General features: G+C 39.3%; 1 protein-coding gene across 1 annotated transcript in view; it reads left to right on the top strand.

The window, feature by feature from the left end:
* Positions 1-24,544, top strand: part of col22a1 (collagen, type XXII, alpha 1) — a 66,104-nt gene that overhangs the window by 14,142 nt on the left and 27,418 nt on the right. Inside the window, exons 5-30 of the mRNA XM_072369882.1 lie at positions 4,595-4,706; positions 5,777-5,900; positions 6,072-6,347; positions 6,445-6,525; positions 8,819-8,935; positions 9,051-9,095; positions 9,207-9,269; positions 9,512-9,550; positions 11,178-11,231; positions 11,335-11,388; positions 11,494-11,547; positions 13,279-13,332; positions 13,430-13,474; positions 15,657-15,710; positions 15,812-15,865; positions 16,403-16,438; positions 17,037-17,066; positions 17,951-18,004; positions 18,161-18,214; positions 21,616-21,669; positions 23,011-23,064; positions 23,196-23,249; positions 23,378-23,431; positions 23,935-23,988; positions 24,116-24,160; positions 24,264-24,326. Coding sequence (XP_072225983.1) covers positions 4,595-4,706; positions 5,777-5,900; positions 6,072-6,347; positions 6,445-6,525; positions 8,819-8,935; positions 9,051-9,095; positions 9,207-9,269; positions 9,512-9,550; positions 11,178-11,231; positions 11,335-11,388; positions 11,494-11,547; positions 13,279-13,332; positions 13,430-13,474; positions 15,657-15,710; positions 15,812-15,865; positions 16,403-16,438; positions 17,037-17,066; positions 17,951-18,004; positions 18,161-18,214; positions 21,616-21,669; positions 23,011-23,064; positions 23,196-23,249; positions 23,378-23,431; positions 23,935-23,988; positions 24,116-24,160; positions 24,264-24,326 — 1,778 coding nt within the window. The remainder of the gene's footprint in view (positions 1-4,594; positions 4,707-5,776; positions 5,901-6,071; positions 6,348-6,444; positions 6,526-8,818; positions 8,936-9,050; positions 9,096-9,206; positions 9,270-9,511; positions 9,551-11,177; positions 11,232-11,334; positions 11,389-11,493; positions 11,548-13,278; positions 13,333-13,429; positions 13,475-15,656; positions 15,711-15,811; positions 15,866-16,402; positions 16,439-17,036; positions 17,067-17,950; positions 18,005-18,160; positions 18,215-21,615; positions 21,670-23,010; positions 23,065-23,195; positions 23,250-23,377; positions 23,432-23,934; positions 23,989-24,115; positions 24,161-24,263; positions 24,327-24,544) is intronic.

The following is a 24,544-nucleotide window of genomic DNA, read 5'->3' as shown; positions in this document are numbered from 1 at the left end:
CTAAAGCCGAGCCTCTTCACTGTGCCTTGTTTTTACCTTCCTCTCCTCACAGCTTATGCTAACTTCACCCCGAAGCTTGGGTTATCTTCTAATTTAAAAGGCTACTCGCAGTGTTTGCAAATTAGCTTTTAAGTTCCACACACCAAGTTGTTAGTACTGGTTCCTCCAATCTTTTGTATGGGGCATATGTCTCTCTGACCCCGCTTTTCTTCAACTGTCGGTGGTGCTTTGTAGATTCACAGCAGAAATCCTCAGCCGTAGCACTGATATGCTCATCTTAAAGACAAATTAAAAAGGTTGAAAACGCAATTCTTGGTGGAGAGGGACTGAAACAGTTCTGTTTTGGATGTACTGACACTATATTTGCACAATTCGTTCAGCATCATCTGACAATCATCAAGTGTTTTAAGACCTGGTGTGTCATACCCGACAGATAAAGCCTCTATTTTCTATCTTATTTCTTCTTTTGTGAACTCAGCTTGGCTGCATTGTGACTTTTTGGTCAACCCTTTAGTCCTCGGCAGGCTACAGAGAGGAAGAGAGTGTGTTCATGATCAGAGATGATAGCATTTCTTCACACTGTAAAGACACATTATCACATTCTTGTCACTGGGCATGTGCTAATTATGTGGTTTTGCTTTTCCGCTTTGCTGCAAAAGGAAATAAGAGTAAACTTTCGATAAATCACTGAAAGCTGCTGTTTACAGAAGCAAACATCCCATTTTGTGTCACAAGCATGGAATAAATCCTTTCGTTTTTTGTTGTTGTTTTGGTCTTATACCTCCAGAAAGTAAAACTGTAACCAAAAGTAAAATTTGTAAATATAATGTACCCTACTCTGATTTATGTTAATTTTACATTTAGCTGCAAGCACCACCAAATGAAATGTGGTGCCTGTAGTGTTCCCAAGGCACTATAATAGTTATAAATCCTTGATGCTGCCATGATGTTTGATTATTCTTTAGAAAACATACCCAAGATATGGTCCAGGAATTACCAGGAGTGCATGAGGAGGCCAAAGCAGATCCACTTTTCATCTTACTGTAGATGCTGCACATTGCAAAAAAGAATGAAAACAATTACTCCTGTGCAACACAGACAGTTATGTCATAATTAGTTTAAAAATCTGATGTGGGCCCCACTTTGGGCAGAATGCTATCAAACGGCGGTCTGAGGTCTTGAACACTGACATGGTAAAGATGCCTGGGTGTTTCCATAGTGTTGTAACTTGATCTCTGCATCCTAACTTTAAGGCATGCATTGTCAAACATACTTGAGCGAAGTGCTTTTTTCAGGTTGTGACTCTGCACATAAGAGTTTTCTACATACAAAGTATCAGACATGCAGGATTTATTGTCACTACTCCGGCAGCTCCCACTTATAATTACCCGAAAAAATGTTTACAGTGGTGCAAAGAGAGTGCAGTGCTGTCTGAAAAATGTCAGGACCATTTGCCACTGATTATGATTCAACAGCCAAGAGGCCTGTGGTTTCAGGCAGACAGTCGTCTGACCCCTCAGGATACTGAGTGCACACAGGAGGCTGTGAAGCATCTCTGTGGTTCTGTTCTCACTATCTACTGCACAAATGCTGCCATCTGCTATGATCAAAAGAGCGTTGTGTGCATGTATTTGCCTTTCCCAGTCAGTGAACTCATCTGGCTTTTGCCGCAGATCACCCCATTGGTCGGTCTTGGCTTTCCAAAATAACTTTTTTCGGGTTGATTATACGCTGTCAGCTGCCAGTCCAAATTACAGCTCTGTGCTCAGATGGACCCTGAGCAGCCAGAAAGATGGTGTGGTGAGTCAATGCGCACCACACAAGCGTGGTGACAGAATGTATCGAGTCCAGTAAAAGTCGCAGCTGCATGGCGTCTTCGAGCAACTGATAACCAGTGAAACATCACTTTTGTGGAGACAAGCACCACGAGGGCTGAAAGGGAAGAACTGAGAAATTTACTTTTTTACTTTCAAAGTTGTTAGTTAGCAAAAGTGTTTTTATTTTTCTACTTTAGGGTATAATATCTGAATATTGCTCAGATTCAACAGGAAAATAAGCCCTTTCAGCATCACTCTTCTATTATTAGACCTCAGTGGTTAAGGTTAGGTTAACCCTGACCTCATCTCTTTTACAACAAGCTGCAAATGTTCTGTTTGATATAGATCTAAGGTTGTAAACAGTGGCCCTATAACAGCAACAAATATGCAAAGCTATTCACTGCACTTACTCTTTGACACTCAGATTCATACACACTGAGAAGAAGAGATACTTCTTCTTCTGGTAACCAGAAGAGGTGTCACTTCTGTACCCAGAGGTATTGTTAGCAGAATAGTACACCGTAAGGTATACATGTGGTCAACTCAGGTAAATATTATGGACCTTTGTTTAATTCTCAGCTTTAATGGTCTTTAATAAACCAGCAGAGAGAGACAGGAAGGTGGGCAGAGACAGGGAGGTAACATGCACCAAAGCGCAACAGGCTAACATAAGGACATACTTTCTCTGTACATGGGATGTCCACCCAACCGGCTGAGCCATCAGGCGCCACCATAACTGTACCTTTAATATCCTGAACCTGCAGGTAAATGGATTAAAGCTTACATTTGAGCTTATTCAGGGCATTTCTTAATATATATATATTTGTCCACATGTACAAAATGTAGATGGCTACATATACCCAGGCTCTTGTTTTCTGTTGGGCAGCCTTCATGGGACATGATGAGAAACACGAGGCATAAAACAAAAGTAGAAACCCAAGCCATTTAGATTTTTATAACCGTCTTACCTATGTACATATTTTGTAACATGTCGACCTAACCTTGTACGCTGATTTAAACTCTAACCTTGTTCTTTGAACACTGAACCCTAACCAGCAGATAAGTGAAGAATGGAAGGAAAGCCGAAAAGTACGATGAGCTTCAAACATGCTGTGCAGGAAAAGTGTCACATCAGCAATCTCTTGCACAAACAGACTGCAGGTTTTTTTTCAATTTCCATGGTTTAGCTCCTTTACCTGATCAGACTTTTCTGGCAAAGAGAATACACTTGCATTCAATGGAAGTCAACATTTTCACGTAGGATGTTGACATGGCGATAGAACAGTGTTTATCATGAAACAATGTTGATTTGTTCATTGTTCAGTCTTGAGCTCTGCAGTCATAGTTTGTGGCATACCTTCATTATTATGTCTGTGTTCTGTTTATCTATTGGCCAGGAATACAAGGGTTGCCTCTCCGCAACAATATTCCTGGATCAAATTTCAGCAGAAGCCTTCCTGCGCGGAGTTTGCATGTTTTTGGTCTGCGAATTTGAGGATTTGTCTTTTACCTCCTACACAGTACAGACAAAAAGGCATAAAAATTTACAAAATTTAAAGGTACATTGTTTTTGCCCCACTGGGACAAAGCATACATACCTGTATGGGGCCATTCCTGCACTTTGAATTCTTAGTGAGTAATGTTGCCTCCATGGCTTAGATACATCTATTGAAAGTTTAAAATGAGAGCAGTTTTAGGGACCAAGATAAGTAATAAGTAAGCTGCCTTATAAAGATTAGTTTATATCCAGAACTGATAGTCAACAATAATGGTGACAAAACCCCAGCACAAATGATTAATTCTGTATTTTGAGGCAAAGAGGAAACAGCACCATCTTCTGGTCAGTCCTGTCACAGATTAGAGCGCTCATGCGGAGTCCAAAAGTGAATATGAGACTCTTTACTAAGAGACAAAGAAGCGGAGCCCCTCAGTTATCATTTGTGACAGCTCTTGTTCTTAAGGTTAATTTTTACTCTGTTGCTAAAGGTGGAGCAGTGGCCTGTATGTCTTACCACCTGTTTCCAGGCTATTTCTAATGACATCCACAAAGCTTTTGCCAGACTCTCACATTACCACTCTGGTTTCCTCTTTGAAGGTTTAGTGTGCTTGTGTTAATATTCCCACTGGAAACCTTGCAACCCACAGATTTCCCTGCAGTATTAAGACTGTGCAGGAATACCATGAAGCTTTGCACGTCTTTTAGACATTATAATGGCACATTATCCTCTCAAAAGTGTCACACAACATAACCACCTGCTTCCAGTGAGAACTACACAGTTAACTAGCAGCTTTATAACTGCATAAGTTCTCCTCTCATTGGCATCACCATGGCTACAGTACTTGTTTGCAAAAGGGAGTTTCCTTTCTAAACCACCTAAGTACAGTCTGTGGTTAAACCACTTCAAATCACACGCTGCAGGGAAATGTACACACACGTGGACACACTCACAGGAGGGCCTCACCAGCGATGGCCACTAGTTTTATCCTCTGGCAGCAAATCTAAAATACATCTCAGTGTCCTAACAAACAGCCAAATTTTCCATTTATTCGAGAAAGAAGGCCATTTCAAATTTTATCCAGAAAAGCCGCAAACAGAGCGGCTGCAGGGTGTGGTAGGACTGACCCAGTTAAACAACAGCACATCACCAGAAATCTGACAAAGCAATAAGTCAACCTCAAGACTTGAGAGCCTGCTGTGCTTATTTATGTGTGTGACAGAGAAAGTAAGTCAGAGACTGTTTGGGGTCCAACTGGGCTGTTTTCCTGTGTTGCTGCAGGGTTCGACCTGATGGAGTACTTCAGTGTGAAAGACATTCTGGGAGGCAGAGTTGATGATGACCAGAGCTCATATGTTCGTCTTGGCACCATGCCGATAGTGCAGCAAACAGAGTAAGTGGGCACACCTTCATGCTGCAGATTCCATTCATCTCACATTTTCCTCAAAATATACAGAAAGATAGAATCTAAAGACTTGGCCAGACTCACCAGGTAGTAGGGAGAAAACCTTTTCTGTTGAGCCCCTTCTAACCACAAGTCTACCCACCCTCAGAGGAACAGGTGTGCCACGCTAAGCACCATTAGATAATACAGACTAGCTTTATGCTTTCAGAGATAACACTGCAGTGACCAGACACAAACTGCTTTATTTAGGAATAAAGTATGTAGATAAATATTGCCTAGAAATAAAGAGGAAATATGACTCTGCAAGACAAGAATTTCAAAAGGTATCCCTGCAGATGGTAGGGCTAAAGTTGTAAATAAGTGATACATTTTTTTAAAAACAAATTTACAATCATGCAATTGGCGATAAATAAATCCACAATTTTGCCCATTTATATGGCTTTTTTAAGTTATTACAGTCCAAATGTTTAACTTTTTGGGAAGCTACTCTTGAGTTGGTCCAACAGGTTTAAGGTTTTACTGGCATTAAAGGGAAAATAAACTACAAAAACATTTATTATCAGCTATTGACCTTCGAGCAAATTATTATCTACAACATTGCAATTGGTCCAGAGTCATGGACCAATTGAACTGTTATCTTTTCTACCATAGCTTTGGCAACAGTATAAAGCCTAGACAAGGCAAACTCCACTCACTGAATATCCTGTGGTGGAAAGCAAAGTCGATCACACGCATAGGCACAATACCAGGGTGAAAAAACTATTGTGTTAGCAAATGGTGTGTAATAGGCCTATAAGTCTTTTAAGTTTTTCATTGAAAATATAAGTTTAGGAAACGATGTTAAGCAGAATTAATGTATCTTGCTAATGTTAAAAATCAGCATCCAGCATAAAAGAAAAGCTTAAAAATGCAGGAGCAGTAGCTATAAACGTAGTGGTGGTTAGATGAAACACAGACACTGTTTACTTTGGGGTTTACACATTAATATTTAAAGTGTGTTTATCACATCAAGTGCACAGACTAAATTTAACCAACAACTCTGTTCTTTTATTTGGCAGAGATGTGTTTCCTCAAGGTTTGCCAGATGAATATGCCTTTGTGACAACGTTCAAATTCAGGAAAACCTCAAGACGTGAAGATTGGTACCTCTGGCAGATTTTTGATAAATATGGAATCCCACAGGTGGGTTAGCCAAATGTAAAAAGTCAGAAATCGAAATCGATGTGTTCTGATTTTGAGGTTTCAGCTTAGAATAGTCACAGCTCACTGATCATTAAGCTCCTTGTTAAACTGATGGGCTATGGCTTGTTGGAGAAGTGTTTCATTTACATTATCCTCCCTCTGACTTACCAGGTGTCCATCCGTCTGGATGGTGAGAACAAGGCGGTGGAGTACAATGCTGTCGGGCTGACAAAAGATGCTGTCAGAGCTGTGTTCAAGAACCCTGAAGTTGACAACCTCTTTGACCGCAATTGGCATAAGATTGCCCTCAGCGTTGAAGCCAAGTCTGTATCACTGTACCTGGACTGCAAACATATCCAGACTCTGCCAATTGAAGAGCGGGAGGACATAGATATCCAGGGGAAGACAGTAATTGGAAAGAGGCTGTATGACAGTGTGCCAATTGATGTAAGTCTCTACCTTCATGCTTGACACATTTTAGTCATGTAAGCTTCTTTTCTTGGAGGTTTATCTGTTCGTCAATTGTCTGCCTTTTTTCCTGCAGTTTGACCTCCAGAGGATGATGATTTACTGTGATTCCAAGCATGCAGAGCTGGAAACCTGCTGTGATCTCCCTAATGGGCCTGTGAGTATTAGTGGTTTTCGACTTTCAGTCTGCATTTTTGTATTGATGGTGCAACCATGTATTTTAGAAGCTGCAGTGTCACATCTGCCTCAACCACAGACATTCATGTGTACTAATATTAATATGTATTACAAAAGTGTTTAAGGTTGAGCCAAATAAATGATTTCTCCCTATTTTATCTCTAATTTGAATAATTTCTTTTAGTTTGAAAATAAATGCTAGTTAGCATGAACTTTCAGGTTTTTAGCATCACTGTAGATTTCAACACTGTTGCAAGTTGTTGTTGCAATTACGAGTTAGTTTTGCTCAAAGTAACACTGTGATAATGAAGCAGCCTATGTATTTATAAGAAAAGTAAAGCCCAGAATGGGTTTCTTGCAACTTCATGTTGATAACAAGAGTCCAGAAAGACTGTTTCTCAAAGAGTACTGTGCCTACAGCTTGAAACTGAATGTAAAACCAATATGAAAATAAACTAGACATAACTGTCTCAGTGAGCTGTCATTTTCTTCAGTCTTAGATTAAGATATGTGGGTTTTAGAAGTGTTTTACTGAAATGTAAACAAAACAAAGCAACATTAGCTGTTGTCCCCTTCTGTCTGACCACCTTATGGGTGACTCATCTCTGTTCATTGGGTATTCAATTTTTTTTTTGCATCATCATTTTGTGTCATGGTCAATCTTGAGTTGGGGTTTTTTTGCAACTCTGCAGAGTTGCATAAACTCTGTTCTAGTCATCCAGTTATTCACTATGTGGTCCACAGTGAATCAGCCATTTTGAAGCACTATTTGAAATCTCAACCATAACATTTCATTAATTGCTTTTAGCATAAAGTTTAATGTCAGTACTGTGCCAAGAAATGTCATGTGAAAGCTCTCAACCAAAGACAGCAACCTTGTGCGGTCGATCACATCAGATTTCTGCATGTGCATATCCTTTGAGTGTTTGTTTATGTGACACTGAACTTTTTTACCTTAAATTTATTAACTTATTATCACTATAAACCACCTCTGCATTATCTGAAATTCATAAGCAGCTGTCCGCTCCTATTCCCTAGGGAATTCTCTATTAGTGAATAGAGGACTCATTCATTGTGGATGACCAATATGGACAATCCAAGTGCATCCAATCGGTCCTTATTGGATTCACCTGTGAATGAATAGCTGATAGCCATGCTTGGTTAGGCTTTAGAGAATTTTCCCCTCTTATTGTAAATGTTTTCCCCGTGTGTTTCTCATTTTTTTGTTGAGGCGTTAGTGGCCAGGTTGTAACATAAATGGGGGCTTTATCCGGGATTTGAACGAAAAAATAAAACGTATATTTTTGCTAAAGTCATGTGTCCGTTACCAGTTTATATGGGGGCATAGAGCAACAGTCTACTATGACACTGTACAGTAATTTGTGATTTGGATAAATTCCAGTCCTTTTGCTGAGCTAATAGCTAATTTCTCCCTGGATCCTGATCTCTACTTGACTGGCAGACACGAAGTGGGCATCTATCTCAATTTAAAGACGTGTATAGAAGTATGCAAATAACTATTTCATCAGACAGTATTTATCTCCAAGATTTCCAAAGTGTACAGGCTTTTATATGTCAAATCAAAGTCGAGCAGTGATGGCTAAACCCCATTGTGTCTCCTCACATCAGCATACTCAGGGGAAAATAATTCCTCATCAATTCACTGCAAACACAATCTCCATCTGCAGCTGTGATGTATAATGTATGCATATGAAAAAGTTTGCAGAATTTGCTGTGCAGAATGTAGCAGGAGTCTATGAATTATTCAGTGTAGTAGAAACATATACAAAATCATATTCGCATCAAGTCAGTTGATTATTAGTTCAGATTTATCATCCAGCATAGTTCTAGCTTAATTATCGTCTTTTTTTATGTGTTCAGACAAAAATCTGCATTTCATTTCAAACCAACATATCACGTGAATTATTTGTGACAACGTACAGCAGAGTTCATATCACAATGCTGAAAGGCAAATCAGAGGGATCTCTCTTATTCTCCCACCTGATTGCAATTTAACATGACAGTTAAGCTGAAAAAAGCCTGAACAGGGTATGACAGAGCTGACGATACAGTACATGCCTAAAAGGCAAGACAGACAGATATTCACAAATGCTCCAGAAGTTCCCAATGGCTGATTGTCAGGTTTATGTAATAGAGCCCTAAGATTTTACATAGTATAGTTGCCAGATCAAGAGTTAATAAAAATGTTTATTAGAGACTTCTCATTGTCATGCTTTTGTTGATTTTTTTCTGAATAAACTGTATTATTTCAGTGCCCGAAGAAAGTTGTGACAGAGGCTCCGCCTGTGCCAATTCCCTTTCCAACACCTACTGTCGTGGAGCAAAAGAGAGGCCCTCAAGTAAACTGCTCCTGCCCTGAAGGGGAGAAGGTAAAGCCACTTGACCCTACCAGACTTCTTTATCCCTGTCTATTATTTCCATGGTTGAGTGGGAATCCTTTCTTTAATGGCTTTCAAAGGACGACTGTATTCTCATTTCTCACAGGGAGATATCGGTGCACCTGGTGTTGCAGGTCCAAAGGGTGAAAAGGTCATCTATCCATCGTTGTAATTCCGTGCTAGTTAGCGTGTGACACACCAGATTACAGTGTCATTGTGTCTATCCTGCTTTTTTATTGTGTAAACATTCTTACCTTTTCAGGGGGACCTTGGCCCTAAGGGTGCCATCGGACCACCGGGCATCAAAGGAGAAAGAGGAGACTCTGTATGAAAAATTAGTGTCCACAATCTCATATGTTTATTTTTGTTCCAATGCATAAAAAAACAGCTAACAATCTTAAAGCTAGCTCACTAAATTTGAGCTTATCATGCAATCAAAGCTTAGAAGATTTCTGATCAGTGTAGTTTCAAGCAATCTTAAGTCATTTCACACTGCATGCCTTCCAGCTATTCTGCTTCTTCTCCTGCCTCGATAATAATTGATCCTTATCGATTAATTATTTGCAGGGCAAAGTAATCTCTGTCAAAGGTGACAGAGGTGCGAAGGTAAGTAAACATGTCTTGTCGCAACTCTGCATGATCATCATCTTAACTCAAATACACGTCGGTCTGGATATTATGCATATTTGTCTTTGCATGTGGACAGAACATTCTCATCTTGTCCTGGATATATGTGTTTTTCATGCTTCTTTCTTTCCTGCTTGCTTTTCATATTTTCAAACTGAATCTACTATTTACACAGAGTATTTAGGAAGTGGCTTATTTGGCAGTTATTGTCAGAATAACAGGACAGCTCACTGATGTCTAGCTGTAGAGGGAGAGGTTGTAAACGGAAGCCTAATAAGTCAAATCCCAGCCTCTGTGCTCCCGACCAGTGAAAACAAGCAGCATCAGAGCTTGATATGGTTTATGAGACAAACACCATGGCACACATCAGTAACACTGCCCTGAAGGGGCTGCTTAATATGACCACAGCAGGTCTTGAAACCCAGAATTAGCCCTTTTATTTATTCAGTTCTTTTGTTTGTTTTGTGCATGTGATAGTTTTGGGAATACAACTAAAGACTCCTTTGGTTCATAGAGCCGCACTGCAGGAAGCAGCAGGACACCTGCTTCAGTGAAAAGAATGTAATCTGAGCTCTATTCATCATATGTTTATTCATTTTATAGTCCTTAATGCTGGAAAAAATCCTTGTGGCTTTGATGAAAGTGCATTAAATCAAACTTTAATGCGCGGCATCCCTGTTGCTTCTCCACTTGTTACCTTCTGCTTCAGCATCTGTCTTTGCTTTCTCTGAGAGAAAGCTGCAATTTGCTGCTGTAAACTTTTCTGAACTTGACACAAACCCATGACGTAGGCTTCATGCCACAGTTAAAATTGGCTGTGTTGGTCATCTAGTCGAAAGGGGTGAAAGTGAATTCATCCTGCTGGGATTGCTTCTAATTGCGCCTTTAACCAACTCGAGCAGGAAAATTCCCCGCGTGGCATTGTTGTTGTAGGTAATTTTCCTTTTGGTTTTAGGGCACGGCAGAGCAGGGGACCTCTCTCCTAACATCTCTGATGAAAGAAAAGCAGTGTGTTAATATGAAAAGAGCCTGAGATAATTAAAGGGCAACCTTCTGTGACTTGTAAAGTGGTTTATGAAGCAGAGGGAAGTCTTGCGGTGGGCAAGACCTCACGGTAACGTGTAATTTAACAGCCATTACCTCTTACTCAGTCCAGCTTTGAAATTCTACTAGATTCTTTGGCACAGACGGTGACATCAGTGTACGATCCAAAACTGTATCACTCTGAGGACAATGAAGAACCACTGTTTCTTGAGTGTTTGGTTGAATGTACGACCAAACCATAGTGGGTCTTGGTAAAGCATTGAGTAGTTTGTGGCTCCCAAGCCTTTGCTCAAAAGTCTTTTGTTTACCTCCTTGTGTCCTCTGTGAACCTTTAACATCTCATTTGTCTGTGTGACTTCATGTTTCTCTGTTCAGATAACCAAGTCTGTTAATTAATCTCAAAATGTGTACTAGGTTTTGTATTAATCTGTGTACTAAACAGTTCTGTGATGCTAACAGGTTGATTTTCTGACAACACGCCATCGTCGCCTGCACCAGCCGGCCTGCATGCTTGTGTTTGACCAAACCTAAACAGTAAACACTTGTTTTTTTCGATTTACAGGGTGATAGAGGCAGTATAGGGTTGACAGGTGCTCCTGGACAAAAGGGAGAGAAGGTGTGAACCGGAAGATGTGGAGGACGTTTTAAAATATTATTTTTGAGTCTTAAAAAACAGGTCTTATACTGGTATTAATGATGTGTTTTCAATCATTCGACAGGGTCTCGGTGGTATACCAGGTATTGATGGTTTATCTGGTGACAAAGGGGAGAAAGTAAGAAACAGAGTTTTTACATATCAGTGTAAAATTTAGGCTTCGTGGCCCTTTGAATTGCTTAAATGTTTCCGTTGTTTATTAATTTATTTTTATTGTAATTAGGGGGAAGCAGGCTTGGCTGGTGGTCCGGGGCGTCCAGGTCCATCTGGACAGAAGGTGGGTGAATTTAATGTGTTTAATCAACACATTAGACAGCACTCATAGATTTGTGCCAGCAGTAGTATATTTAAAACAGTTTTAAGCCAGTGACAAAAAAATAGAAAAGAAAATTAGCGAAATTAGAATATAGCAGTTTCTTTTTCCTTTCTTGTTTTGTGACTTTTTCTGTTAAATGGGGCAAACATACTTATATTTTGGTTTACTTGATCTTACTTGATCTTACTTGGTCTTGAATGAGACAGCAGAGGGAAGGTAGAGGTGTTATATTTGGTTCATAACTGAGCTATAACAAACTGCCAAACCTAATGAAGGAAACAGCAGCTACAGTTACATGTAGAGCAATATTCACACTATTAACCTTTCTTTATCTATTTTCTGTGCTGACATAAGTTGTAGGAAGACGGAATGAAAGTGATGTCATCAGGCATGTGACTTTATTTGGGTTCCACCCTCTGGTGGCAAAAAGGCAGCTGGCTCAGTGGTCACAGGCTGTTTGACTGGCTGAGAAACACAGAAAAAAATGACTAAAATAGAGAAGAGCTGTTTTGAAACAGATTCAGAAATGGGGTTCAGATGGGGTTTTATTTATACAAACTTACAAAAAGCTTTCAGAAGAGAGCCAAACCGATTGCTGTAATTCACAGCAACAACTGGAATCCACACATTTTGGCTAATGAGGTCAACAGGATGCTTAGTTAGTAGTAAAAGGGACAGATAGTTTTCTTCGTAGTTGGTGGAGATAAAAAAAGAGAAGTTAATTACTGACTTTTTAAACTAGGAAATTTGACAGGAAACACAATCCTAAATGACAAATTTCTCCTTTGTAAACATTATACAAAAGTAAGCTAACGTGTTTGCCAGAAGATCTTTATTGCAACAGTTTGCTTGGCTTTTGAGTTGTTAGCTTATTGTTTAGCTTTTCCAGCCTCAAAATAGTTGAATAGTTTTTCTATATTAAGCAGTGCTAAATATATCTAACAGCAGTCTTTTATTCTAAATATATAAGAGAGCTGACAGCTAGCCCTTTTCAGAGTTGGAAAAAACAGTGCTATCCATAACAATCGTATTAGATGGAATGACAAAATGAGCACAAAGTCTCATAATAAGCGGAGGTATGGCTTTCAGCATGAACCCTGACATTGACTTACCTTGAAAACAGTGGAAACTTGTGAAATGACTTAGTACCCACAGATGAAACGTAATCCTATTGGATAAACATAAAGAAAAATGCTAAAAGATGTTCAAAGACAGTTTGGGATAATGTCTTGCTTAATTTTTTACTTGACTTACAATGGTACAACAAAAAAAAAGAAAAAAAAAGGAGAACATTGTTATTGTGACTCAGGTTTCACCACAGATGAGTGGAATTAGAGTGCTTGTTTGCCCCTCTCAGTTCCAGTGTAGGACTTGCTTTTTCAAAAGAAACCAAAAAGAAAAAAAAACAACATTTCTACTGAATGTCAGAGGACCAGGAGACACGTTTCTCTCTTATTATTGCCAAATAGAAAGAAAGCAAGTCCAGAGGTTATACCGCTGAGGTTATGTCCTTGACTGCTGCTGGATCTTTCTTAGTTGGTCAGTTGCAAATTTTAGGGTGACTCAACTCTGACTGAGCAGCTCCGACTTGGCTGACAGAATACAAATGTCCTGCAGAGTCAGCAGCGCTAACACTGGTCCCAAGTCAAAAACTCCCACTGACACAAATGCTGATCATTTTATGTCATATAGGGAATCCAAGGCGATACAGGGGATCCTGGTGCGCCTGGACCAAAAGGTGTTATTGTGAGTAATGCACTTCACTATCTTCAGAGATGATTTGATGGCAATTTACAATGTTATTTTGGAAATTATTTTATGATGTCACTATGTTTCGTTATAGGGCGATTCTGGTAATAAAGGTGAAAAAGGAACTCCAGGAACCTCAGTAAGTTATTGCATCGTGTAACAGTTTCTTAAAGAAAATAGAAGGTATAGCTCGAATCATTTTTATTTCACTCTCCATATGTACTCACACCTCCTAGTTATAAGTCTTTTAGTCACACTACTCACTACTTATCAACAGTTATTGCTGGGAAAAACAAAGACCCCTCATTTACTTTCCTAATACATGTTTTTGCCAGCATGTCTTGAGATACGAACCATGATTCTAGGTTTAACCTTTACAGAGCTGGAAATCCTGATAGCAGAGCTGACTTCTGAGAAAGTGAGATCATTCTTCTCAGAGGAACTGAGAACTGAGGGGAGTGATCGTACAAACAGATGTAGCTTTCTTGATTTACTCTCCATACTTCCTGTCTGGAATTTTGTGGGGGTGTTTTGGGCTTTGTTGATGTCTGATGTTCCCTTTGAGATGTTAAAAACTTCCTTCTGTTGCTATCACAGTGATGTTAGAAAACAATAAAGATTTCTAATATCACTGTGAAAGGTTTATCTGGCAGCATCTGAAATGGTTTTTGCTGAGATCACTGGATTTCTTGATGTTTTTATGCGTCAGGATGTTCTTTTCATCGTGACTTCAGATGTTTCAGGTTGCATATTGAGAATCACCAGAAAGATATGAGAACAAATTGTATCAATACGTTGTTTTTATTATCATGCTAAGAGGTCAGCTTAAATTTCAACTTAAGACTCCAACAGTTGGTTTTATAAATCACTAAATGTAAAGTTGGTACATTAATTGCTTTGCCACATGGCTTGAGGATGTGTATCAGATTCTAAGAACACTATAGCTTCACTCAGTCATGCTGTGACCAGGTCTAGAGCTGTCTGTCAGCCATTCAGTCAGTCAATCAGTAAGCAATTTCCTGTGGGTGAAAACTACTGGAAAACTACTTGTCTCTTTATGGCGATAAAGGGCTTAGGTGGTTTAGAGGAGGCACATGGGGTTGATGTTTGAGTAGAGTTTGACTGGAAAGTCAGGAATGTGTTTTGGGTTACGCAGCACTGTTCCACTGCTCTTTTATTAGGAGTGGTAGTTGTGTCGGTCAGGTGGTCTAGCACTTAGGTTTTAAATATATAAATCACATGAAATAGGCAGTAGCACACAGATCTATTAAGCAAAAATTAGTGTTAACTTCTGTGAACCACTGGCTTTTACTCTAAGGCCTGAACATGAGCAAGACATTAGTGACTGAAATGCTTTGAAAGTCTTGGGAATTGAGACTGATATCCATATTTCGCTCTGGATGATCTGTAATAAGCTTGGCAAATGTTCACCTTTTCTTAAATACTGCAAAACTGATAACGTGCCCTACATAGGCTACTGTTGGTCCCAGTTGTCAAATGCATGCTAATATGCTAAAGTATGACAGTGAACATGGTAAACACAACGTGAAATATATAGACTTGCAACATATTGTGTTATCTTGACAGGAACATTAGCCTTGAAATTAACAAATGCTGACAGATGGTATTTACATACATTTAGCACAAAAGCATAAATCAAGCTTTTCTAAAAGCTAAGTATGCTTACATATTAAGAGATATTACTCTAAATTGTTCTGGAATATATAAGTCATCATCCCTTCCAATTGCCTATTTTCCCAAAGTTCTTATTAAATTGAAATGAAATGCCAGAGAATTCTTTGGTCATCATCCGAATCAAAGTGATCATTGTGACCTGGTATGAGCACAAAGATATTTAAATATGGTACGGAGTGTAGTTTAAGAGCCAGGTGACAAAAAGATTTGCTAATACATAAAGGAGCCAGCCATGAGAAAAGGAAGAGTATTTGAGATCACAAATTGCTGGAAGTTTTATGCAGCTTTATGTATTTATTGCAGCACAGCCACTGTGAGTATGGTTGATGTGACCTAAGTTCCAAAGGCAGAAAACTTAAAAATATAGCAGTCATCAAATGCCTAATACAATTCCACTAAGAAAGCATAAATAGCATATTTTAGTAGTGTTTTCAGCACAGTGCCTCATTATTTGAGGTATGACTCCCAACTGAATGTTCACTGCCACCACCTGTTTATCTCATTGAACCCTTACATTAGAATGTGTATTCTTCAGATTTAAAGTTTAATTAGATTTTGTGCGACACCATGCAAAGCTGACTGATGTACCCCTCCTACATCTATAAAAAATCTTATCTGCATTTTAGGGTGGAGCTGGACTGGATGGATTACCTGGAAAACCTGGACTTCCTGGGAAAGACGTAAGTTGTGATCATATTTTCAAGAACTTGAAGTTATGAATACACTAAACATACCCTGCTGCACTCCTTGAGTTGTGACCTTTGTCATACATGTTTTTTAGGGTTTGAGAGGACTGGCTGGAGGACCTGGGCCAAATGGAATTAAAGGCGATAAGGTTTGCTCACCCACCTGCTGTTCTGCATACAAAACATTATTTTCACTTGCCTAGAAATAATTTATAGAGGATATTGCCACAAGCATAATGTTTGGAAGTTGTGCTGATATAAATCATTTTAAAGGGTTACCATCAGAAGTTTCCCAGGCTACTGTCTGCCTTCTCCAGACATTCCTCAGTCTCCTCTGTGCTCCATCAAAGTCAGCCCACTCATTTGTCTAAGAAATTAAAACACACAGTTCATTTGTCTGCCCGTGATTACTGCCTTTGATGTTTCTTCCAGTAATGCACACATGCTAACAATACCACACCCATGAGCATTCATTCAAACACACACATGCATACAAAGAGGTGCTGTGGTGTTTCAACCACAAGTTTCACTTTCCTTTAGCCTACAATAACTACACACTTTAACGTGACTCATCTCATGAATTATAGTTCCAGCTGTGTTATTACCATATTGCCTGAGGGGGCTGTTCCCTGAAGGTCTCAAGATTCTAATGAGGGGATATTTGTCCTTGTTGTGTGAACTCATAGGGGGAGAGAGGCTTTCCTGGATTACCAGGAGATGCGGTAAGTGCTAAAAACACTTCAAAAGGGCAGAGGAATAACATTCTCAAGAACTCCCGATTTTTTTTGATGGTGATGGGTAACTCTGTGAGGCTATGTAATTAGAGAGAAGAGCAGCAGATTATTGCAGAAGTGATGGCAGTGTAGGTAATCATGGCCACAACTGTCCCGGTGAATGTTTTATTGCGAAAGTACATCGACGAGAGGCAGTCCTGTTCACCAGACAGAAGAAGCTGCAGTATATCACTGTCTCCATTTATATAGGATGAAAAAAGAGCAGAACTAATTGAACTAAACAGCAAATTTTAGCAGCACGGAAGTTAGTTCAACAAGCTGTTAAATCACAGGTGTAGTTTATTTCTCACACGACTGTAAAATACACTTAATCAATATCTTTAGGTTTTGGATCAAACCCCCCAAAAAATCATCTTTTTACAGTAACTCTGTTGGTATTTATCTATCTATAAGTGAAGAATATGTAGAAGCACTGATGCAGTTTCCAGTTTTCTATCCTTAGGCTTTTTCTTTAAAAATCATTAGCAATATATGCTCACATGACAGTTACATCATAATTTTTTCTTTTTTTAAAATATAATTTCAGGTACATAGAGAAGGTCTGCAGGGTGGAAAGGTGAGTAACTGATCAAAAGTGAGATAGTTCATCATATTTTATTATGATATTATCAAAGTAGATTTCAATGGCATGAGGTATTTTTGAAATATATACAGTTTAGATACGTTTGTATTTCTGCCGATATACCAGATTTGTTTCTTAAAAACTTGATTAATTGAGTTAGGGGAACTTGCACCAATACATCTAGTCAACTTCTCATTTCAAGCCAAATAAGCTCAAGTTACGAGAATTTGTGTTTATAAGTTATAAAGTGGTCTGAAAATACAAAAATTCTGCTCGACAAATTGGTCTGCACTGGTATTGGCCTCACCTGATGAAGCAGCTGGAGAACTGCATCATTCTAGCGCTCATGAGAGAGTTCATGTAGCCAGACTTCAAGCTGCTGGTTTGTGAGTCCAGTACAGATGTTCAGCACAAACAGTGTTCTGGTCTGGTAAATACAGGTGTGTTTTAGACGCTACCACAACACCACAGCTGCAGTTGCTCTTCACTCATTAGAGCAGTTTTTCATGCCAGATTTGTCTGATTGGTTGATGTTCACTTGTAACAAACCAATACATCCATTATCCAATCCCCTGATGAGTACTTTTTGTATGCGACTGGTGATTTCCAGAAGTTTTTTACCAAGTAAGTTTTGTGAAACAAGTCATCTGGCTCGTCACGTTAGCACTGACCCACCATTACCAACATCCTGGGCTTTAGTGCCTCGCCAAAGGACATTTTGGCTCGTGGACTCACAGCTGCCCCCATAACGGGAACTTCTATAGATACGTCAAGTTGATTTGAAAAGACTGGCCCATTCCATTCAATTCTGATGTGATGGTCAACATGTGTGATGGGGATCTTTATGAAAACAGGTGATATATTCTAATTTGTTTCAGGGAGAAGCTGGACCTCCTGGGCCCCCAGGAGCAGAAGGCCCCCCAGGACCTCCCGTAAGGATTCTGATTTATTTCTTTGTTGCTGATGATTAGCTTTTGATGTGTTAATGTTGAGGAAAAGCCATCCGTTTTGATGGAATCCAAAGCAGTTTTTTAAAATCTCAGTCATGCTATATGGATGGATTCTGACAGTGATGGTTTATTCTTCAGGGCCTTCCTGGTCTGCAAGGTCCACCTGGTAACCCTGGAGAGTTTGGCCAAAGGGTAAGGATCTCATTATGTCAGGACACTATCTGAATATGGTTGACTTGATTGTATGAGGATGAGGTAAAATACGTTTAATCTAGCTGCTAACTGTTATACTACTGAACATCAAGTATTTTTTTACTGGTACGTATGGATCAAGGTATCTATGTCATAGGTGAAGTGTATCAAGTGTGATGGTAGTTTTCACATGAGGATGACTTTTTGAGATGCATGTAAATCCACAGTGAAGCCTCAACAAAAAAAAGGAGCTTGACAGCATAATTTGTTTCTGTTTAGTCTAACTTTATTAACAATGTGATTGGCCAAATAACTGGATAAAGTTAGTTTAAACCATTACGTATTGCTCTGCTGCCCAGTCTGATGGTACATAATGAAATCATGAGTCAAAAATATAATTTAAAGCATGGCACATCTTTCAAATGGAAGATTTATGTTGTGCCTTCATTCTGTTCTGTGTCATTTGCAGATTGAGCTGGACTCATCAACTCAATAAGCTATGTAGGGCACGCCACAAGGTTTTCGTCATCTTAACCAAGTAGTTATTAATGCCAAAACCCTAACCAAGTGGTTTCTAATGTCTAAACCCAATTAAGTTATTTTGATCAAAGCAAACAGTGAGCAAAACTGCAGTGGAACAGCTGGAGGAAATAAAAGTGTTATGTAAAACAAAATAAAGTTTGAAAAGTACTGACCTGGATGGTCAGACTTGGGCCTTCTGGATGACCGGAATAACACAAACACCCCAAATCCCTCCTAATGCACATTTGTTATATTTCTTCATGTCTATGTGCACTTACAAAAAATATGCTCAACACAATAAATAAATAATGTTTTGTGACAGTTTCCACTTGACTGGGCTGTAATTGGATGGGAAAGTGGCATCTGTTAAACACTGATGCACCAGGGGCGTCTAACTGTGATGTCTGACCATCCATGACCTCTTTCAGAATACTTGGCTCTAAATTTAGCATTGGGTAACCCAGGATATCTATAGAGCTGCTGCCTATTGAGTTCGTGTTTAGCAATAGTTTAGCATCTTATTATCCTAGTTAAGCAACTGGGATCTGTGGAGAACCCAGGAAGATTGTTCTGCCTGGAGGGTTCAGTTTAGGACCAGACAGCTCCCCAGCTTCAAGGGTACATTAGTTTTCTTCTGTCATTCCATTTTCCTTTACAAAATGAAGAAGTGGCTAATACCTCACTATTGTCATCCAGTACGTTTGCTTGATGGCTTGATGATTTGGGCGTAAAAGCATATGAGGGAACCAGTGTGTCGACCAAAGTATGTCCAACTCCGCTACAATAGGTAGCTAAAAATGCTCTTTTCAGCTTGTTGGTTTCCAGTTCACCAATTAAACGACAGGCCAAAACAAACTTAGCTGGTGACGAATTAGTAAGAGGTCTCGCAGTAAATTGAATGTCTTAACATTTCTGTACGCTTTTCTTTTTTAACAAATGAAATGCACACTGAATTTTATGGTTGCTCTCTGCTGTTACAGACTTCTTCTTCTGTGTTCTGGATTAATACTTTCTTGTCAAAACCCATGAATGGAACTATGGCGTTTGCTTTACAGGCATAAGCCAGCTTTAGTTCCACTGAATGCATGCATGCAGGAGTCATTTTGGGCACGTCAGTCCAAAATTTGATTTAGTACAATTTAAGCACGGCTAACATGTTTACATGTATTTTGATCGTACCGTTTTATTTGGACCAAGACAAAAATCTAATCTTTTCTAAACTCAGTAACATTCTGACAAAAATGTCATTCATTAATTAATTAGCTCAACGTTAAAAGCTAACTTTCTGGAGAATATTTTTGCAAGAAACAAACCAAATTTGAAAATATAATTTCTTGTCTTTGAATACTTGAATAACTGGAGGTTTACACATGTCCCTAAATGATTTATTAATTATTCTAGCTACTCAGAGTTGATGCTGCATATGTTATCATCGCTTTGTAGAATTACCTTCAAAAATTGTCCCTTGTTGCTCATAGTCTTTTCCCTCTGTCTCTCCCCCACTGGTCCCACTACTTCTCAGCAGTGTGTAATTAAAACAGACACAGTGGTTCTACATGATTTGTTCTTCCAAAACAGTTACAAATTTAGTGACCTCCATTTTCCCTATCCTTTGGGAGCACTTAACTTCTCATTAGCACTGTGTTGGAACCAACATCTGCAGCTGCTCAGTTGGGCTACAGATTGGGCTACAGATCAAGCCAAACCTCCTCTGGCAACAAGTGAAACGCTTTGATAACACCAGACTGAACTTTGTCCAGAACTTCTCAGAAATTGAGGGATTTGTTGTTGATCAACATAAATGAAGCAGTCGTACTTCCTAGCATGTAGAGAATACAAATTTCTGTGCCTTTCGGTTTGATTTTTAGTTAGTTAGTTTAGTTTTCTTTTTTTTTGTAGTGTCTCTGCTGGTATTTTGGTATTTTTCTGCTCTGTGGGATGCAAAAAAAGATAGCTTGATTTGTTTTCTGAAGTTTAAGGTTGTTTTACCTCTGCCAAAGGTGTACAGAAGTAAAGTGTGTGTGTGTGTGTGTGAGAGAGAGAGAGAGAGAGAGAGAGAGAGAGAAAGAGAGAGAGAGAGTCTGGATGAGTGGAAGAATGCTTGAAGATAGGCTGTGAGCTGTGATAAGAGAGTGGTTTGCACAGCTATAGGTCTCCAGTGTTGTATGGTTTGCTTGAGGCTACGCCTCTCTCACCTTTACTCCTGCAAACTTCAAATGTACAAAACATACTTTTTTTTTCAAATGATGGATTTAGAGATAACTTGATTTATCATAGCTTGTTGGCTGAATTCCACTGGAGTCCAAAATTGCAACCAGAATTGCTCTTTTCAGCTAGCTTTGTACATTAGGTGTAGCATGACTTTTGCTGTTTGTTTTTTCTATTCGAATGGCATTTCATTGCTGTCTTGATTAGCTGAAATATGTATATGATGAAATTGTTCAGTTACCAATAACAGCAAAAATATTCTTATTAAATTTAGCTTTGCTTTAGCTGTTGCTTTAGCAAGAACTGGTCATGGCTATAGCAGCAGCTAGCCTTAAGTTCATTAAAAGTTTGTCGCATTGCTTCAGCATTTGCTGTCTAGAGAGCTTCCAGAGCCTTCAAATTATTATTTTTTTAGGTTTAACAGATGCAAAAAGTTCATTTATCTTATCATTTATAGTGTTTTGCCTTTGCAGGGCACAACAGCTCAAAATGACAGACTCAAGAGCTTACTAACTTCTTGCCAAAACATTTGATAAGTTACTTTCTTTAAAGCTGTAGTTGAAGAAAGAATACAGAGTCACCTCTGTGGCTTTGACACTGAATAAATGTGCACCTTATGTACTGAATGTTTTCATGTTTAGTCTTTAATCCTGCTACATGTTTTCTTCCAGGGAAAGAAAGGTGAAAATGGGTTGGCAGGAATAGATGGACTTCCTGGACCTCCAGTAAGAATAGTTTCTTCTTTTCTCTCTCTTTTGCTGAAGACCAAATGTGAAATACAGTTGGAAACACCAGAAGGGCATTCAGAGTATTTCAGAATTTCTGTACTGAAATGTGATGTGCATTGATCAGTCATGCCAGAAGGTCCAACATTATTCAAATAGGTTTGTTCTAGAGATGAGCTGTGATTAATTTTGTGAGCGCTTTACAAATATGCTTCTTTTTTTTAAATGATTTTGTATGGTGCATATGATCACAGGTTTATTTAATCTATCCCAGATTTCCGTTCATGTAATGCTATTGTCTGCTGGATAAAACACACTGATGGCTAATTTTTTGGTGAAAGATAAAATGTTCTAAAAAGCCTCTGGATTAATGCAATGTGTCACTGGGAATAGGAGAAAGATGAATAAAGCCTCATCATACCACGACATGTTGTCTCATATCAATGACATAAATATCACAACTAATTTAATACTTTACTTAGTTTCTTAAATTGATGTTTTATGAAAAGCATTTTTACAACCTTTGTGTGATATGTAAATAGTATATGAATACTATATGAATACATAGCTCATGTTGGAGCAGAATAAGACTAATTTCCATCCATCCATTTTTTATACCCACTTAATCTGTTGGTTGGGTCACGGGTGGGCTGGAGCCAATCCCAGCAGTCATCGTGTGACAGACGGGGTACACCCTGGACAGGTCACCAGTCCGTCACAGGGCCACACAGAGACAAACAACCACACACATGCTCACACTCACTCCTAAGGACAATTTTAGAGACATCAATTAACCTAACATGCATGTTTTTGGACGGTGGGAGGAACCCAGAGTACCCAGAGAGAACCCATGCATACACGGGGAGAACATGCAAACTCCACACAGAAAGGCCTCAGCCAGGAGTTGAACCTGGAACCCTCTTGCTGTGAGGTCCAAGATTAATTTTAAGACTGAAATTATTAAATTAAATTAAAAGTATTTAATGTTACCAACATAGTTACTGCTCTCTCAAAGGTGGCTTATTGTATATGTTAATAGAATACACAGCCTAGTTTAAAAGCATAAGGTCGTGTCAATTAATTTTCCAAATTGTTCCCAAGAGCAAAGTAGAAATACCCATGTCCAAAATTGAGTGAGCTGGAAACAGTGTGAAATACCCCCATCTAGTGGACATTGACACCTAATGCTACAGAAATGCATTGTGTCTTCTGAGTGCCCATAACCAACTCTTTGTGAACATATTTTTTTGGCTCATATGTTTGAAACATTGGCACAATGTGTTTTTATTTGAGTGTTTGATCAATGGAAGCACATTTTCACCAATGTCTTTTATTTCAAAGGGTCCACAGGGTCCACCGGGGCCACCAGGAAGCAAGGGAGAAGTTGGGGCACGTGTAAGTGATGACCTGTTATCATTGCAGTCATTGTTAAGCTTGTGTTAAACATGCGGATTTAACGTGGCAACCAATGAATCTCTGCCACAGAGTATTAAGCGTGTTCACATACCTTTGCTGCGTTTTTGAAGGGTCTACCTGGGGAATTTGGAAGGGCAGGTAAAGCAGGAGAGCCAGGGAAAAGTGTGAGTTGACCTTCTAATTCATAAATTAGAGCATCTTTTGTTGTTTATGATACTTTTGCTTTTAAGTGTTCAGGTGCTGTTTTTTTCCCCCTCACTAAACGTCAATGACTTTCTCATGATCTTTTAAGGGTCTTCCTGGCAAAGATGGTCTGGATGGTCTTCCTGGAAATGATGGTGCCATGGTCAGTATGACCCTTGAATTTTAAGTGTCTGCCTACAATTTAAAGCTCCACCAGTCAAACATTTTGGATGAAATATGGGTTCAGCTTATGGCATAGAGTAACCACCTGCAACTTGATAAGTTAGCTGTGAATCTAGCAACTTAATACCCAGATGTAGTTGACAGATGTTGGTAAATACAAACCCAAAGGTCGGTGGAAGTGTGGGGACAAGAGGAACAAGTGGAGCACATGAATAAAAAACCCATGCAGACACTGAAACAACAGATAAACTCCACACAGAAAGGCCTCAGCCAACCAGTAGCTTCCGACCCAAAACTTTCTTATAGTGACGTAACAATGCAAACCATTTTCGGGTGAAATTAAGTTGTGCGTTTACTTTTCACCTCATACAGGTCGCACAGGTCCTATAAATATTCGTTCATTTCATCTCTCTGTCTCAATGCTTTGGCCCAAAAGAGGGTTTGAAAGGATGACTTCTTAACGGTAATCTTGTGTCATTGAAGGGGCCAATTGGAGAGCGTGGAGCAGATGGTTTTCCTGGCAAGCCTGGACATAAGGTACTGCCACTGAAATCTTACTCAGAATCCCACCTGGAACGACTGAAGACACGATGTATGCCACCTATGAGATAGCACGTGCATTTTCCATATGCAAATCTGACATTTTGATGGATGTTCTCCCCAGGGTGACGAAGGGCCTCCCGGACCAAGAGGTCCTCCAGGGGAGAGAGTGAGTTCACACCACGTTTTTTTTCTTTGGTTGTTAGGATAATTTGCATAGAAATGGAAACACATTTTATAATGTCATGTGTTTTTTTTTTCTTCTCTTTTAGGGAGAAGCTGGTGCACCTGGGCAGCCAGGTACTGATGGTGCAAGAGGAGATAGGGGTTTTCCGGTAGGTTTGGCAAAGCTTCTCAGAACTTTTTAGAATTTTGATTTGCTTCCTTTCTGATTTACCTCCCCACATCCACATAGGTAAATGTCATCGCCTGAACATATCATACATTAAATGGTAGATTTGTTGTGAAAAACGACAGTTGTCTCTGATTGGGTAGGTTAATCACCTCCGGGGGCTGCAGGGTGACCCCAAGGACTTCAAACCAAAATTAAATC

This window comes from Leuresthes tenuis, unplaced genomic scaffold (genome assembly GCF_036924035.1).
Source record: "Leuresthes tenuis unplaced genomic scaffold, fLeuTen1.0.hap1 SCAF_18, whole genome shotgun sequence".
NCBI classification, from domain to species: domain Eukaryota; kingdom Metazoa; phylum Chordata; class Actinopteri; order Atheriniformes; family Atherinopsidae; genus Leuresthes; species Leuresthes tenuis.
This window is presented reverse-complemented; position numbering and strand designations above follow the sequence as displayed.